General features: G+C 46.2%; 1 protein-coding gene across 2 annotated transcripts in view; it reads left to right on the forward strand.

Annotated features, from left to right (window-relative positions):
* NIBAN1 (niban apoptosis regulator 1) overlaps positions 1–16,015 on the forward strand; it is a 55,611-nt gene that overhangs the window by 27,882 nt on the left and 11,714 nt on the right. The window contains exons 4-6 of one of the 2 annotated variants that reach the window (XM_071435952.1): positions 317–431; positions 1,897–2,061; positions 14,613–14,728. In XM_071435952.1, the coding sequence (XP_071292053.1) occupies positions 317–431; positions 1,897–2,061; positions 14,613–14,728 (396 nt within the window). Of the gene's footprint in view, positions 1–316; positions 432–1,896; positions 2,062–12,999; positions 13,166–14,612; positions 14,729–16,015 lie in introns of those variants that run through there. The other variant, XM_071435953.1, reaches the window with a different exon arrangement.

Consider the following 16,015-nt stretch of genomic DNA (forward strand, 5'->3'; position numbering starts at 1 on the left):
TTGGGCTCAGGAGAAAATCCCATCCTTTTTCCCTCCTTTCCATCCCTGACTCCTCACCACAGCAGATAAGCACTGAGAGATTAGATTTATTTTAAATTTGAAATGCCTAGGGAACATTTCCAAAATTCAGCCTGACAAAAAGATTCTCCCTTTGTGCAATATTCCCATGCATTAGAATCATAGAATATCCTGAGTTGGAAGGGACCCAAAAGGATCATGAAGTCAGCTCCTGGCTTTGTCAGTGAATTGTGTATTTTATTTATTCTCTCTCCTTAAATCTCTATTTGACAATACTTCTTCTCTGTTGATTTTCCAGGCCTACCAGAAGGGAGCTAGCCCTAAATATCACGTTCTTCCTGCAGGAGGCAAAGTCCTGACTTCAGAAGAAGATTACAATTTGCTTTCTGATAAACATTTTCCAGACCCTGTTGGTAAGTCCTGTTCAAAGCTGAACTGCCAAAGCCCAGGCTCTGTTCCTTCCTCTGCCCTGGGAGGGCTTTCAGGCTCCAGTTTAAAATGGGGTAGCAGAAGATGCCCACAGCCCTTTTCCCAAGTTCAAGCACAGCTCCAGAATGGATGAACAAAGCAGATGCTGTAAGCCAACATTCAGAGCAATGCTGGGTCCCTTTCTTCCCAGCACTCCGGCACAAAGCTGCTGGAAGCTGTGCAGAAGCAGGGCAGGAACCACAACACCATTGTTCCCGAGCTTTGTTAATATTCCTGGTTTATTTGTTTCCATTTTTAGATGCCAGCTGTCTGTGTTGACTCACAGCTGATAATAAGTCCCACAGAGAGGGCAGGAAGGTGGCTGCTTCTGAGTTTGTTGTTTCTGGGTCAGGAACTGCTGTGGTCCTGCCTGCCCCCACTCCACCAAGATGGAGAAAATTCAGGCTTTATGGGAGTGGGTCTCACATTGCAGAGTCAGATTTGGAGAATGGGATGCCACATAACAAAAGGGATAAGGGCAACTTGAAGACAAGGATTTGTTTTTTGAGTCCTTTAAATCCCTAGGATTTAAAAGTTAGGTGCCCTGTCACACCCTTTCCCAAGGCACAGGGTGGTCAGAGGGGCTTGCAGGTGACCTGTGTGTGTCACCACAGCTCTGCAGCAGGTGGGGTTGAGTGATGTGGAACACCCCAAGAGTGCTCTTGGGCTTCCCATGGCTCTCCCTTCAAAAACATCATCACTTCATCTTTTTGGCACTACTCTCCATCTGTGTGGTGCTGAAGACCCTCCAAGGTGAAGCTCACGTGTCTGGGCTCTCAGTGCATGTCAGTGCCTCCAGATTGGGTTTGGTCATCCCTAAATGTGCTGTCCAGCATCCCCTGTGTGCAGGGATCCAGGGCAGGTGGGAGCTGGAGGTACTTGGTGCTTTCTTGACATCACCTGCAAGCGCTTGAAGTGACAGTTTTCAGGAGCAGTTGTGTGTGGAAGTCCTGGAACCAGTGAAAGCCATTCCAACTGCTGTTCCAACACGGTTTATTTAATGCAGCTTGTTTCTATAGGAAAGGCATTATGCTCCTAAATGGTCTTTATGTGGAACAGACCAGAGCTCCCCAGTAATTTACTTATCTGCCATGAAAACCATTTCCCTACGAGCTGCAATCCAGTGAAATGAGACCAAAGGGGTGAGGTTTCTTTGAAAGAGGTGTCTTTGAAATTTTACCAAACTAGATTTTTGCCACCTTGACAACAAACTAAGAGGCCATCAGGTTGGTGGGGTGTAACACAGAGAGGTGGTTGATGCCAGCTCAGTGTGCCCATCCCAGCTGCGTCCCCCTGCCCTCTGTGCCCAATTTCCTGGACTGGGAAGGGGATTACCCTGCTGGCAAAGGTGTGGCACAGAGCCAGCCTGGAGGAAATGTGCAGCTCTCACACAGAGGTGTTTCTGTGCAGGCTCAAGCGAGGAGGCGGCTGCAGCCTTTGTGCCGCTCCCGAAGGAGTTCCCGGTGTACCTGTGGCAGCCCTTCTGCCGGCACAGCTACTACTGCTTCCCAGAGCCGGGGGCACAGCGACGCTTCAGCGCCGTGCTGGGCGACTGCGTGCGCCATTCCAACCACGGTGAGTGAGGGATGGGGACGTGTGGGACATTCCAACCCCACAGTGAGTGAGGGATGGGATCCTGTGCGCCATTCCAACCACGGTGAGTGAGGGATGGGGACGTGTGGGACGTCCCAACCATGGTGAGTGAGGGATGGGGACGTGTGGGACGTCCCAACCACGGTGAGTGAGGGATGGGGACGTGTGGGACATCCCAACCCCACAGTGAGTGAGGGATGGGGACATTCCAACCACGGTGAGTGAGGGATGGGGACCTGTGGGACATTCCAACCACGGTGAGTGAGGGATGGGACCTGTGCGCCATTCCAACCACGGTGAGTGAGGGATGGGGACATTCCAACCACGGTGAGTGAGGGATGGGGACATGTGGGACATCCCAACCATGGTGAGTGAGGGATGGGATCCTGTGCGCCATTCCAACCATGGTGAGTGAGGGATGGGATCCTGTGGGACATCCCAACCACGGTGAGTGAGGGATGGGGACGTGTGGGACATCCCAACCACGGTGAGTGAGGGATGGGATCCTGTGGGACATCCCAACCATGGTGAGTGAGGGATGGGATCCTGTGCGCCATTCCAACCATGGTGAGTGAGGGATGGGATCCTGTGCGCCATTCCAACCACGGTGAGTGAGGGAAGGGGATGTGTGGGACATTCCAACCATGGTGAGTGAGGGATGGGATCCTGTGGGACATCCCAACCACGGTGAGTGAGGGATGGGAATGTGTGGGACATCCCAACCACGGTGAGTGAGGGATGGGATCCTGTGTGCCATTCCAACCACGGTGAGTGAGGGATGGGATCCTCTGCGCCATTCCAACCACGGTGAGTGAGGGAAGGGGATGTGTGGGACATTCCAACCATGGTGAGTGCGGGATGGGACCTGTGTGGGATATTTCAGGAAGGGCTCAGCCTGGGACAGTGTCACCCACCCAGAAATGCTGGAACAGCTGTGGGAAAATGCAAGTCAGTCATGAAAAGTGCTTGTCTTCAGCATCCCAAGGAATGATTCAACACAGCCCTGCTGCTTGCTGTGCTGGGAACACAGTTTGGTAGGGTTTGGGATGCAGTGGTGTGAGCTTGGGGAGAAAACATGGGAATTGCTTTGGAAGTTGTGCAGTGATCCAAAATCCCTAAGAGGTGTTTATTACTAAGGCACAGCAAACCCTCACCTGCATTTGCAAGCTGGTTAATGCATCACAGCTGTAGAGTCAGGAATAATGGAATATCCTGAATTGGAAGGGACCCACAAGGATCATGGAGTCCAACTCATGGCCCTGCACACACAATCCCGAGAATCCCACCCTGTGCCATACAGGAGACCAGGTGTGTACAACATGGAGGGAGTGCAGTCCCCCAGTACATTCCCATGTTGTTACACACACATCACTCCTGATCAAACATTTGGCCTTTCTGCAGATGTTTCAATGGCAGCTCCAGCCCCAGCCATGGTTAAGCCTTGTAGCTGGTCCATGAATGGTGTGTAGGACACAGTATTGATTGTCTGCACAATGATAAATTATAAATGTCACTTTCTGAGTAGGTTAGACTAGAAAACTTAAAAAAACCCTAATTTGTGACTTGCTAGGGTTGTATAAACAGCTTTGCTCCCATGAAATTGGAAGATTGTTTATGAGTTGGATCCTTCAGAACAAGAAGTGCTTTCCTGATTTTCAGATGACATTTTTTTCCACAAAGATGCCTTCAGTTCCCCATTGGTCTCCAGGGTCTTCCATGCCTTTAGTGCTGCTTTGGAGTCCCATCTGCTCCTGCTGCCCTTGGTGGGAGATGGGAACACTCAGCAACTTTTCCACTAAACTTAGCTGCTTGTGTCTGAAGCCCAGCCTTGTGGGTAAATGAATTGTGAGTGCATGGTGTGAACAGTCCTTTTTATTTACAGAAGTGGCTCCCGGTGAATGTTTTTTTAGCTGCCACTTTAGTCTCCTGGTCATCAGCTTCATCTCATTGCCCTCACACAGCTTTCTCCTGCTGTCCTCCCTGGATCATTCTCGACTACCATTTCTTTTCCCTTGTCTCCACTGCCAAAGACATTCCTTTAGGTTTCCTTTAGGACTCCATTCCCATGAGGAAAACACACATGACTGCATTTCTAGGCAGATTCCTAAGATGTGCAGTTGTGTGGTGCTCAGGGCTGGCTTGTTTCAGGAGTGTTCTTTGCAGGAAATGTGAGATTCCCAATCTCGATGCTATCCCAGGTGGTGCACACTCCCCATTCCTGGTCCCAGTGCTGTCCAGGTGCTGTACAATCCCTAACTGCATTCCCAGTGCTATCCAGGTGGTGTGCAGTCCCCCTTCCCAGCTATCCAGGTGGTGTACAGTGCCCTGACACTCTGGATTGGCTCCTCACTTAGATTTGGTAGGGAGATGGGGACACAATCAAGTTTTCCTGGCACTCCATGACTTGAAACCTGTTCACGATGTTTGGGGATTTTCATTTCTCTTCTGGAACGAGTGTAATGGGTTTGACAAAGCTTTTGGCAGCCTGTTTTTTTCTTAAAGTTCAGCACATCACTCTAGGGGCCAATCCTGAACTGGCAGAAGCTGTGTTAGGATGACCTAAGAGGTCTTTTCCGTCTCCAAAGCCTGTGAGTCTGCACTTCATTATATTTCATATGGCTTAGCTATTGCTCATTTATGCATCTGTTCCAGGATTTATCCCTCTCAGCTTTTCCTGTGGTCCAGTTTTCATCTGACAGACAATGCCTCAAGGCTCATCCTTACTTCTGCCCAACAGGGTGAGAAGCAGATAAAGACAGGCTGGATTAGGATCTCCTGTTGAAGCAGGAAATGAGTTTCATCAGCTATCAAGGAAGCAGGAGTCCCTTTTGTGTGCATTTCTTGGAGTTATGTTATCCCCTGGAGATCTAGGTGCTGCAAGTGGAAAAATGATCACTGACAAGCACCTCAGGAACCTGAACTCTGCCCTTGGAGAGAATTTTTTTCCCAAGGGCTTCATATTGATTCCTATTCATTCACACATCACTGAAAAATATAGGTTTATTAATACTTCTTAAAGTCTTTTTTGCAAACACTTCTGCTGACAAAAACAGGTGTGTGAGCAATCTTACAAAGTCACAGCTATGAGCTGTGTGCAGCAAAACAATGTCTAGTAAGGATTGCGTTAGAAAATTTGACTCTGCTCTTTTATTAAAGAATAGTTGAAAAGAGAAAAGAACGGTGAAAAATCCTTTATGTTTGATTGTGAAAAATAATTTAGTGGGATAAGGAGCATGGACCAGGGCAATACTCACTCCACCTCTTCCCAAAGTGCCGAGTTCCTATTTACCAGGGCAGATTTGGCAAGGACAGGACAAAGAAAAATGTCATGTCTGATCAGAGGTAGCCTTTCTGTCCCTGCTGTCATCTGCCACTCCTGGAAAGGAATGTATTGCACTGGGCTCTAGCCAAGGACTTGGAGGAGTTCGTGGCTACAATGTGTTTTCTTTCTCCCAGGAAGCAGAGTTAAACACGGAAAGCTGGAGTGAAATCAGCGCTGGGAGCCGCCCTGGCATTCAGCTGCTTCCTGTCCCCTGTGGTATAAATACCCAGCCCAGCCTGTGTTTCTGGGATTTCTGGGCAGAGCAAAAGCATTGGGATTTAGTGAGCACCACTGGGAAATGGCATTCAGATGTTTGGAGTGTAGATTGTTGTGTCGTTCCCATCTCGACTTTCCCCTTGTCTTTGCCCTTTATACTCATTGATGAGGGCTTGGTGGTTTGAGGAGACAATGATCTCCTTCAGCAGCAATGGAACATGAAGATCAAATGCTTTTTGGGTTTTAATTTGTGGGTTGGTGTGATTAGGGCTAATCAGTGAGAAGACCCAGGGAGCAGCAGAGGAACCCCAACAGCCTGGTGGGTGCTGGGGGTCCCTGGTGGGCACTGCTGGCTGTTCTCTGCTGCTTCTGGGCAGCCTGTGCTTCCCAAGGGTCAGACCTCCAGCAATGTAGGATTTTTAACACTCCTCAGCTTTTTAAAGAAGCTGTACTTAGCTGAGTTTAGGTGGAGGGTGGAGGAAGTGGTTTAGCATTTTCCTCTGATTTTCTAAGCTGCTCCTGCCAGGTTAGATGGGGGTGGCAGCATGGGGTTCTTTGGTTTGCCTTAGCTCCATGATCCACAACCTGCACTCACCTGGTTCCATCTTGCTCCCTGTTTCCTTAATGAAATGCTGAGAAGTGCACACCCCAAATTTGGGGGGAATCTGCTGCTGAAATGGCCACCTAGCCCCCAGTGGGGATGTTCTATCAGTCCCACAATGGCAACAGTGAGGGAAAGGCTCAAAATATTCACAGGGCTCTAATATTAGCTATTTTCCAGGTTTTAATCCTTTATGTTTGCATGCCTTGAACATCAGACTGAAGTTACTTCTGAGTACTTCTTAAATTACTTGGTTTTTTAGGTCTTCTTGCTTCCTATTTGAGTTTCATTCAGTATTTGCTATTGGAAGTGGGGAACTCTGACCACTTGCTGCTGGGATAGAGGGAAGTCTGCATGATGGGAAGGAAGTGACAACTAGCTCATTCTGGGAGACACAGAGTTTCACTTCGTGATTTTAGTTTTTTTCGTCTGGTTTGATTTCACATCCACGTCTTGACAATCACCCTCCTCACACAGGAAGCTGAGGGACTTTCAAAACCATATCCTGTCATTTTCAATTTCAACAGAAACAACAACAGAAATTATTTTGAGCAATACATATATTAAAGAAGTATATAATAAAGAAATATATTAGGCAAGAGAGAAAGACAAAAGCTTGTGGAGGGCAGATTTTTTTCCTCCATCTCTGACTTTCAGGTATTTGCATTTCCTTTTTCAGCTCTGAATTTATCTGGCAGATGTTTTCCTCATAGTTATTTCTAAATTTCCTATGTTACATGTCTATAGTACCTGTATAGGACTTACCAGCTCTTGGCCCAGAATTCAGAATAATTCTGGGAGCACTGATAAAGGTTGAGAAGCTGACATGAAATCCTTGAGCTGAGGGATGAATGTGTCCATATATCTCTATGTACAGAGCAGAGCAGCTGTCAGGAGTCCAGATACCACTTTGGAAGGGTTTCTGAGACTTCATGCCACAAACAGGGTGGCCTCTCTTCCCTGGAGAGGGAGATGAAGGGAAGGATTTTCTTGTTGCCTGTTTCCAATGGATGTGGAGGGAGCAATTAAAGGAGAACTGAGGAGGAAATTGCTTTTTATGACATTTTTCTTTAATGTCTTTGTGCACTGGGATGAAAGTGAGGCCTTTTGGAAAGTTTGTGTGGTAATTTGGGGTGGGAAAAAGTACAAGTGGAGATAATATTTACCCCTTCATCTACCAAGATTTGTGTCTTGGTTCCTCTCAAGTAGCTGCTGTACTGGGGTTAATTAAACCCCTTTTTGGTTAATAAGATTAGACCACCTGTGATCCACAGCTGAGACTGTGGCTGTTCTTTCACCAGTCCATTTCACTAGAAATACCCTTGATGAGGCTTTTGGGGTGTTAAAAAAACTCACTAAAACTTTTAGGATATGATATAGAGGGGTTTTTTTTGGTATAATTTAGAGTATTTTGCTTGAAATAAGACTATTTCTCCTCTTTCTAGGATGTTTTTGCTCTACAGCATGAGTTCATTCAGTCAGCATGGCTTTTGCCTTTCCTGCCAGCCTGGTTTCCTACACTGGTGAGGATTTTCAGTCTGTAGGAGTGACATTCATTCTGAAACAGCAAGATGATAAATGTGCTAAATTCATAATTGCCATTACATTCTTCCTATCCCTCCCATCTCAGGCTGATTATCTTCTTACAGACTACCAAGTGTGGGTGGTGCAGGGGAGCCACTGCCCTGAGCCCACCCCCCCAGCCCAGCCTGTTTTAGGAGCTGTGAAGACTCATTCAGGAGCTCTGCAGAGTAAGGTGGTGTTCAGACTCCAGCTTTGAAGTTCTGCAGCAGAGAAATCAGAGAATCATGGAATGGTTTGGGTGGGAAGGAACTTCCTGCCATGGGCAAGGACATCTTCCACTATTCCAGGTTGCTCCCAGCCCTGTCCAGCCTGGCCTTGGACACTTCCAGGGATCCAGGGGCAGCCACCCTTCTCTGGGCCTGCCCACCATCACAGGGAAGAATTCCTTCCCAATATCCCACCAAATCCTGCCCTCTGGCAGTGGGAAACAATTCCCTGTGTCCTCTCACTCCATCTCTTGTCCAGAGTCCCTCTCCAGCTCTTTGGAGCCCCTGTGGGTACTGAAAGGCCCCAATAAAGTCACCCTAGAGCCAATTTCTTCTCCAAATTCCCACCTGCTCCAGGAATATAGTAGCTGGTTTGGAAAGCACTTGGAAAATGTCAGAAATAAGTGATACTGTGATCCTTTGTGTGTGTTTATGCAGTGCTCAATAATTTTTTAGACTAGGAAACCCACACCTGCTGGGCTTCCCACTGGAGGTTGGTTGTGCCCTGTCTGGTGCTGCTTTGAACAGCTTCAGTCTGGGAGCTGTGTGCTGATAAGCAAACAGTTAACCCTGCTCAGTGTTGGTTTGGTGGCCACGGAAGGAACTTGTGCTGCAAAGCTCTATTTGCTATAAGTACAGAGTTTTCTTTCAGGGCTGTATCATGTTTGGAAGTGACCTCATCTCGCTTCTGTTGGTGGTTAGCAGCTTCACACCACATGCTCTGTGGATAATGTGACAGCACACTGCTCACAGGAAATCCCCAGAGCTGGCAGATTGATGCTTCTCAGCCCCAGAGCACCAGATATATCTCACTTGGTTCTCAGTTTGGATGCTAACAACAGAGGACAGCATTTTGTGAGGGTAAAATGTGGTCCTTTTACTGAGAGGGATGTCCTTTTACTTTCAGCTGTGCTTGAGCCATGCCCAAGCCCCAGGTAACCTCCCTTTTCCTGAGGTGCAGTTCCTGAGCTTTCCTTATCTCCCCAGAATCAAAGCATGTTCCTTTTCTTACCTGCCATCCCAGTGGGTTGGGACCATTGCTTATTTTTTTGGAGACAGAATTTCCACAGTTTAATTTTGTTGGGGTTGATGGCCATGGCTTTTGTCACCAGCTGTCTGTGGTATCTAAATGCAGCAGCTCTTAAAACATGTTGGAGCTCACATGAGCTCTTAAAAAAGGAAATAATTTTTTATCATGCTCATTTATTTTTATTTGAAGGGCGTTCCCTAATTGTGGTGCTGGAAGGCTGGCAGAGTGAGATTCCTTCCCTGCAGCAATGTCTCTTGTTCCCTGATGGTCTCCAGCTGCTTCCACCCTAAATTCTTGGGGGTGGCAGAGTGGGAGCACTGTCTTTGAGGTGTCAGTACCACTGTCCTGTCTCTTTAGTAGATTTGGGGTTGTGTATTTTCCTTTTTTCTACCAGCTTTTGTTTTAAAAGAACTAAATCTAAAAAAACAGAAATTTATTATTTTTTAAATTACAGAGTGTGTATAGTGGAAAACAGGGGAAAAGCAATTCTAAATACGTACAAAAGAAACAGATGCCAAGGTGAGAGGGGAATGACTTGGAAGGATGAAAAAATTGGGAAAATGTAATTTGCATTTCTTAGCATGAAATCTGTTCTCTTGAGGGCAACAGTGTCTAGTGGAAATAAGAAGGTGTGGAAGCACCAGCTTTTGAGACTGCATTTCAAATTCCAAATATTTCTTTATCTGCCTCTTACTATCTATTTGTAACATCACAAGAAGGAAGGCCCTGCACCAGTACCTGTACTGAGATTTTTTGTGTCCCAGGAAAAGGCTCTATAAAGTGACCAACAGGAAGGAGTTATGAGAGATGCTTTGGCACTGCCTTCACCAGAGCCAGCTCTCCATCAAATAGATGAGGAAGCAAGGAAATAATATTGTGAGATCACCTAAAATCAAATGCAGTTTTTTACTCATTTATACTATTCCAAAAATCAATAGTAAGTGACATTCTCCTCCTCAGTGAAAGGCCACCAGACTCCTTGGTCATCTTCATTTCCTTCCAGTGATTGTTCTCCTGCCTTCTCCAGTTTTGTCCAAAGCCTGTTGCTCTAAATGATTTGAGAGGATATTTGTGGGCCCTGCTGTCTTGTAGGAGGGAACTAAAAAGTCATGAGTTTGGTTGTGAATGTCTTGTGTTGGGAAGAGAGAGCTGCAGCTCCTGAGCCTGGCAAGGCCTGTGGGCTCTGACATGATCATTTCCTACAAAAACTGCCATCACTGGGTGCCACATTGCTGATATCAATTAATTACCTGCAGGAAGAATTCCAGGATCATATAAATTTTTTTCCCTGCATGCAGAACCTGGCTGGGGTGCTGCAGGGAGCAGATGAAGCCAGGGTGGATTGCTCCTGAGTTTTGGTGGTCAGATGAAGGGCGTTATGTCAGAGTCAGCATTTCTTTAATTAAAACTTGTGCTCTGTGAGCTCAGACTTCTGGATTCTGGCTTAACACTTGTTCAGCTGTGTCTTTGGGCCTCAGCCTTGTGTGAAATGTCAGCCAAAAGGCTGAGGTTATTCTTCGTGGTGGAGCTCACTTTGGTGAAGCACTTTATCCACAGTCAATAGACCCCTTCACTGTTAGTGGATTGCAGCTGAGTTCCACCATTAACTCACCACTAAACTGTGTCCCCAAGTGCCATTAGTGACAGTTATTGTTCAGAGGGACAGTTTAAATGGGATGTGGAAATAATCACTTTTTAACAGCTATGCCAATGTTATGAAGGCATCTTCTTTTGCGTGTAATTAAGATAAATCATTATTTGAGCGATTAAACCTCCTCACCAGCAGCCCCAAGGCAGCGGTGTGCAGTACAGACAGATGCACAGTTTGAACTGGAATGTTCAAATGCAGATTCATATTATCTGGATTTGCTGGAAATCCAGTTTGAGCCAGAGGCAGCTGGAACACTCATCCTCTCTGGTAACGAGGCCCATCTGCAGAAGTTCTTGCACAGAGCTCTCCAGTGCAAGACCAGTTGATCTGTGGCTGAGACCAAATCCATGAGAGCAGTTAATTCCTGCAGCATGGGACACAAGGGAAGGGTTGGTGAGTCACAAATGGACAGCCTGTCCTGAGGGGCTGGAGCCATGTCCATCTCCAAGGGTGCAGCTGTCCTGCCATGGACCGGGCTGGGAGGGCCCACAGGACCTTGGGAATGGAGATTTGCTCATCACTCCCCAAACATTCACCTGCCAAGGGACAGAAGGAGCAGCTCATAGCCTTGGGCACCCTGTTAAAAGGCTGGCACTCCCAGGGCAGGCCAAGCATGGGAGACAGCTGAAACTGGGAACAGGACCCTCTAAGTTAACCCTTCTGCACCATGTGCAGGTGCTCTCAGAGGGTGTCCAGTAGCCTGGCCCTCTGGGTGTCATTTTGATAAGTTAAGGTTTGACATAATTATGTTTTTTAAAAGAGGAATTCACTGCATGGAAGCTCCTTTGCTTTCTGCAGTCCTGAACTAACTGAGCCATACCATTGAGACATGTGCAAGTCTGGGAAGATTTATAAAGTTATAGTGCTTCTAGTTGTCCTTCCATCTCCCAAAGTCAAAGGGAGCTTTATGGCAGTTACTCTTGCATTTATAAAAGGAATCTGTGGTTAGCAATATCTGTTATTGAAATTGGGCTCTATGCTTGGATATGTAGAGTCTCTAGGTAGTTAAAAAAAAAAAGAGAACAAACAGAATTTTGGTTTAATCCCCACACAAAAGGGCTGTTTTGTTCATTAGCAGCTGGAGAAGATGCTTGGGTGATTTTCCAAGTGCAAGGCATCCTGCATTGCACACAGTATCAGTCTGGGTACCTGTAAAGCCTCGCTGGCCTTTTGCTGGAGAACACTCAGTAACCTTGCTGGCTTTGTGTGAGATTTGGGTGAGGAATACTGCAGCCAGCACTGCACCAAGCTGCCCTAAGCTGCTCCCCTCCATACAACCAGCAGGACACATGGATCCCTCAGGACAAGGGGCCAGGATGGCTGAGGGAAGCCCCTGTGAGGGCTTCAGGAGTGGGGAGCACCCATCATGCCTTCCCCTGGTGAACACTCGTCCCTGGCACCACTGGGCCTTGCCACCTGCCCCGTTTGCAGCTGCAGCTCTGCTGCCATGGCCCAGGCCCAGCTGCTCCCTCGCACGCCAGCGGGGCTCACCCAACAGCCCTGCCCTTGTTTCCCTGGCCTTGCTGTGGCTGCCAAGCCACCCCCTCCTCCAGCCCTTCCACGGATTGCTGCATGGGATGGGCAGAGCTCTGGCAGAATGTGCATGGCAGCTCCTTTCAGCTGGGTACAATTCCCTTTTCTTGAGCCCTGTCCATGAATGTGCTTCTGTCTCGTGTGCCTCGCCAGCAGCTTCTGCACAGCCCGGCACTGGATGGGTCTGCTTGTTCAAAGCCTTATCACTGAGGCAATCTTTTCCTCCTATGGAAAGTGAGGATGAAATTGCCTAAATTAAGCAATTGCAGCAGCCTTGAAGGATAAAGCTTTCTTTCTGCTTGGAGTTGTTTTTGTAGCAAGACTGCCATGATTGTGTTTGTGTCCTGTGTTTACTGGCATAGGAAAGAATGTGGGATTGGGATTTTATGGCACTTGCAGTTTAATGTTTTTCCCATGAGCTATTCAGATGAATCACTCTTGGATTTTTAGCACCTTCCTTCCCACTGCAGTAAAGGCTTGAGGACAGTCAGAACAGAGCGAGAATACTCCCTTGAGCGTGGATTTAAAACTTGGTGATCTTAGAGGGCAGACTCCTGTCAGCACTGGTGCATCACCATCTCAGCAGCTCCAAGATCCAGCCTCTTGGATGGTCTGTTGTCCCTTTGGGTTAGGAGGGAGCACAGCTGTGAAGGAGGAAAACATGTGAGTCATGATTGGAGGGCTGTGGGAGCTGCAGTTTTCCCTCCCTGCAGCCAAACCAGGCCCTCTTCTCATCAAAATCTTTTCAGTTTTATTTTGGGAGGACAAAAGTTTTTGAATCCAATGTTTTTTCCACCTCAGTTGCTCAGGTGGAGCACTCCCTTCTTTCATTAAAACTGTGGTCAGAGGATGTTCTCTCAGCACTGAACAGCCTGACTTACAACTAATACTGGTTTGTGACTTGCCATGACAAATGCTATAAATCCTGGAGGCAGCAGTGAAGGTAGGGTTGGGATTTTACCTGGCTGATTTTTTTTTTTTTTTTTTTTTTTTTTTTTTTTTTTGTTTGATCATTGTATGAGGTTGGAGAATTTTTTTTAATGTCTTTGGATCTCCAAATATCTGCAGATGAAGAACAGTATCAAGAGAGTGGCACTGAGAGAGTGTTTATTGCCCCTCAGTGTGTTTAACAAACCTTCCTGCAGTCATTGCAGCCAGGTGAAACTTTGAAAAGGCAAATTTTGACATTTGGGCTCTGAGCAGATCTGAAACCATGCAGTTTTCAAGCAGTTTTCAAGCTTCAAGAATAAACCCCTGATGAAGTTAATTGTAGGTTTCTGTAGCTTTTGTTTTTGTTAAGTGCATGGAGGAGATATTTCAGACATTACTGTGGTGTTAATCCTCCATGTTTCCCATAATTTCTCTAATCCCTGCATTGCCCTTGGCATTTATGCAAGGCTCCTGTAAATCTTCTCTCTCGAGCAGTTTCATGAACAAGCCCAAAGTGTTGCTTGACAAGCAAGGCTTGAGAACTTCCTCCTGACTCTTCTCATCACAATTATTTGTATGTATCAGTACCTTCTAAAGCAGCATAATTCCCTTTGAGAGAATCAACATTCTTGTTCTTCCCTCCTTTGTTCTCAGAGTGCACAACAGGACTTCAGCTGCTCAAGGCTGCACATGATAATCTTGGAGAGGGGACAATAAGCCTTTGTGGCTTTGTTTTCCCACAAGAAAGTAATCCTGACTCTCTGATAGTGAAGACACAGCACTTCAATCACTGAAGTGTTTGGGGATGGTTTTCTCACTCAGGTTTGCCAAGCAGCCACTCTGCTTCATGTCTTGAGGCCAAGGTATCCTCAGGCCACCACACTGTTCTCAGGAAGAGCTCCCATCTGGCAGAAGTGGCCTTGCACAATAGCCAGATATTCCAGAGCTCTGATTGAACATTCCTCAAATATTTAGGGAAATCAGCATGATCTTGTCAGGAGTTTTTGTTCTTAACTGGTACAAGCATGGTGCTTTCTTTGTTGAGGTCTGTTTTGTTGTATATCCACGAAAAACCATCTTGATCCTCAGTTTCTTAACAAAACAAAAAGTTATTGGGGAGTGTTAACTTGGGATTTAGCAATTTATCCAATGAGCTGCCTGTCACTATTGTAAACTAAAGAGGAAGAATTCCCAACTGTTGGCCCTGCCACATACTGTCAGTCTTCCTATGTGCCACCTTACATTGCTCACAGGTGTAAAAGCAAGGAATGACCTTTCCTATGTTATTGCACTTCTAAATCTTAGTGAACACCCAGGGTCTCCAGGCATCCAGGCTTAGTAAATTATTTTAAAATATTACTTCTAGGTGCATGTGGAGTGGGAAATGGCTCAGAAAAGGATGGTTATTTTTAAAGACTATTTCTGAGTAAATCCTTTATGTTACTTTTTCTTTTCTCCAGACTTTCTCAAACAGACCACATATGAAGTGGAGGCGTTCTTAGAGGCCATTCAGTTCTTCCGGCAGGAGAAAGGCCACTATGGCACGTGGGAGATGATAACTGGCAATGAAAAAGAGGTAAAGGAATATATTCCTGATGGGGTTTTGGCTTTGGGTATTGCAGCTCTCAGGATAGTGAAGATTATAAATTCTCTTAGCAAAAAGGGCATCTTAAAAAAGAAAATTTCGTAGATAGAAATACCTGAGATTTTAAGACATCTCTTACTCATATGTGACAATTCTTTTTTAATAACAACTTCTAAAACAGAGTCTTGTACAGTAACAGTTATACTAAAAAACCAAAAATCTGTGTACTTCAGTTCTGCAGAAAAGAAATTCTAAGGCCAGAGTCTAGGCCCATGCTTGGGCACCTGGCTTTGGAGCACTCACCGTAGCTGAGATTACCCTACAACCCCACTGGCATCACTCCACGTGGCTTTTAGGGCATTATTTACACCCTGATTCATAGGGTTTTTTTCCAAACACTGAACACTCAGCAGCAAATGTTTACTTATTTACTTTAGTGCCAACTCCTGGCTGTTTTCCTTGATGAAATCTGGCTTCCCTTTGGAAAAACGGAAAAAACCTTAAGGAGAGTGGTTTGTTTTAAGGAAGCAGATTATTGTTTTAGAAGAAGCCTACCTTTGAAATGCTGAGAAATGTAGAATCTGGAGAAAAATCTATAAACAGTGTCTTTCCCACTGCCATCATGTCAGTGATTGAAGTTCCCTGCTAACATCTGATAATAAATTCTTACTTTAAGGAGTTACATGAGGGGTTTTCTGTTCTCCCCTCCTCCTTCATGTTATGGGGCTATTATAGTGCTAGTTTCATTTCATGTTTTATTTTTCCTATTGCTTGCCAACATCTTACTCATAGCCCATATGTCTCAAGAGAGCTGTAATCAGAAGACATCCAGCCTAGTTCCACTATTATCTTCTTAGCAATAATTCATTCTGTAAGTATAGTGTGTTCTCATGGCCTGCTTGGACCAAACATAGTAATTATTTTAGGCAAATATCCAAGCTAAGTGAGTGGTTTGGAGCAAGCAGGCTGAAATTTGTTGCTGTGAAAGGCCCTGAAGAATGCCAAGAAATGTATTTGCTGACACTTATTTGTGGTGGCTGAGTCCCCACAGTGTCAGTGCACACTGGGGCTGCAGCATGGCTGGAGTGGGAGCACGAGCCCAGGCACCTGAAGGAAGATCCACCAATGCCTTAAAAATGTTCCCAGAGAACTCAAGATTCTTCACAATATAAAATTGTGGAATCACAGAATATCCTGAGCTGGAAGGGACTCACAGGGACAATTCAGTCCAGCCCCTGTCCCTGCCCAGACACCCCAACAATCCCACCCTGTGCATCC

The sequence above is a fragment of the Agelaius tricolor genome, unplaced genomic scaffold, assembly GCF_023055355.1.
Source record: "Agelaius tricolor isolate 1412-34295 unplaced genomic scaffold, bAgeTri1.0.p SCAF_11, whole genome shotgun sequence".
NCBI classification, from domain to species: Eukaryota; Metazoa; Chordata; class Aves; order Passeriformes; family Icteridae; genus Agelaius; species Agelaius tricolor.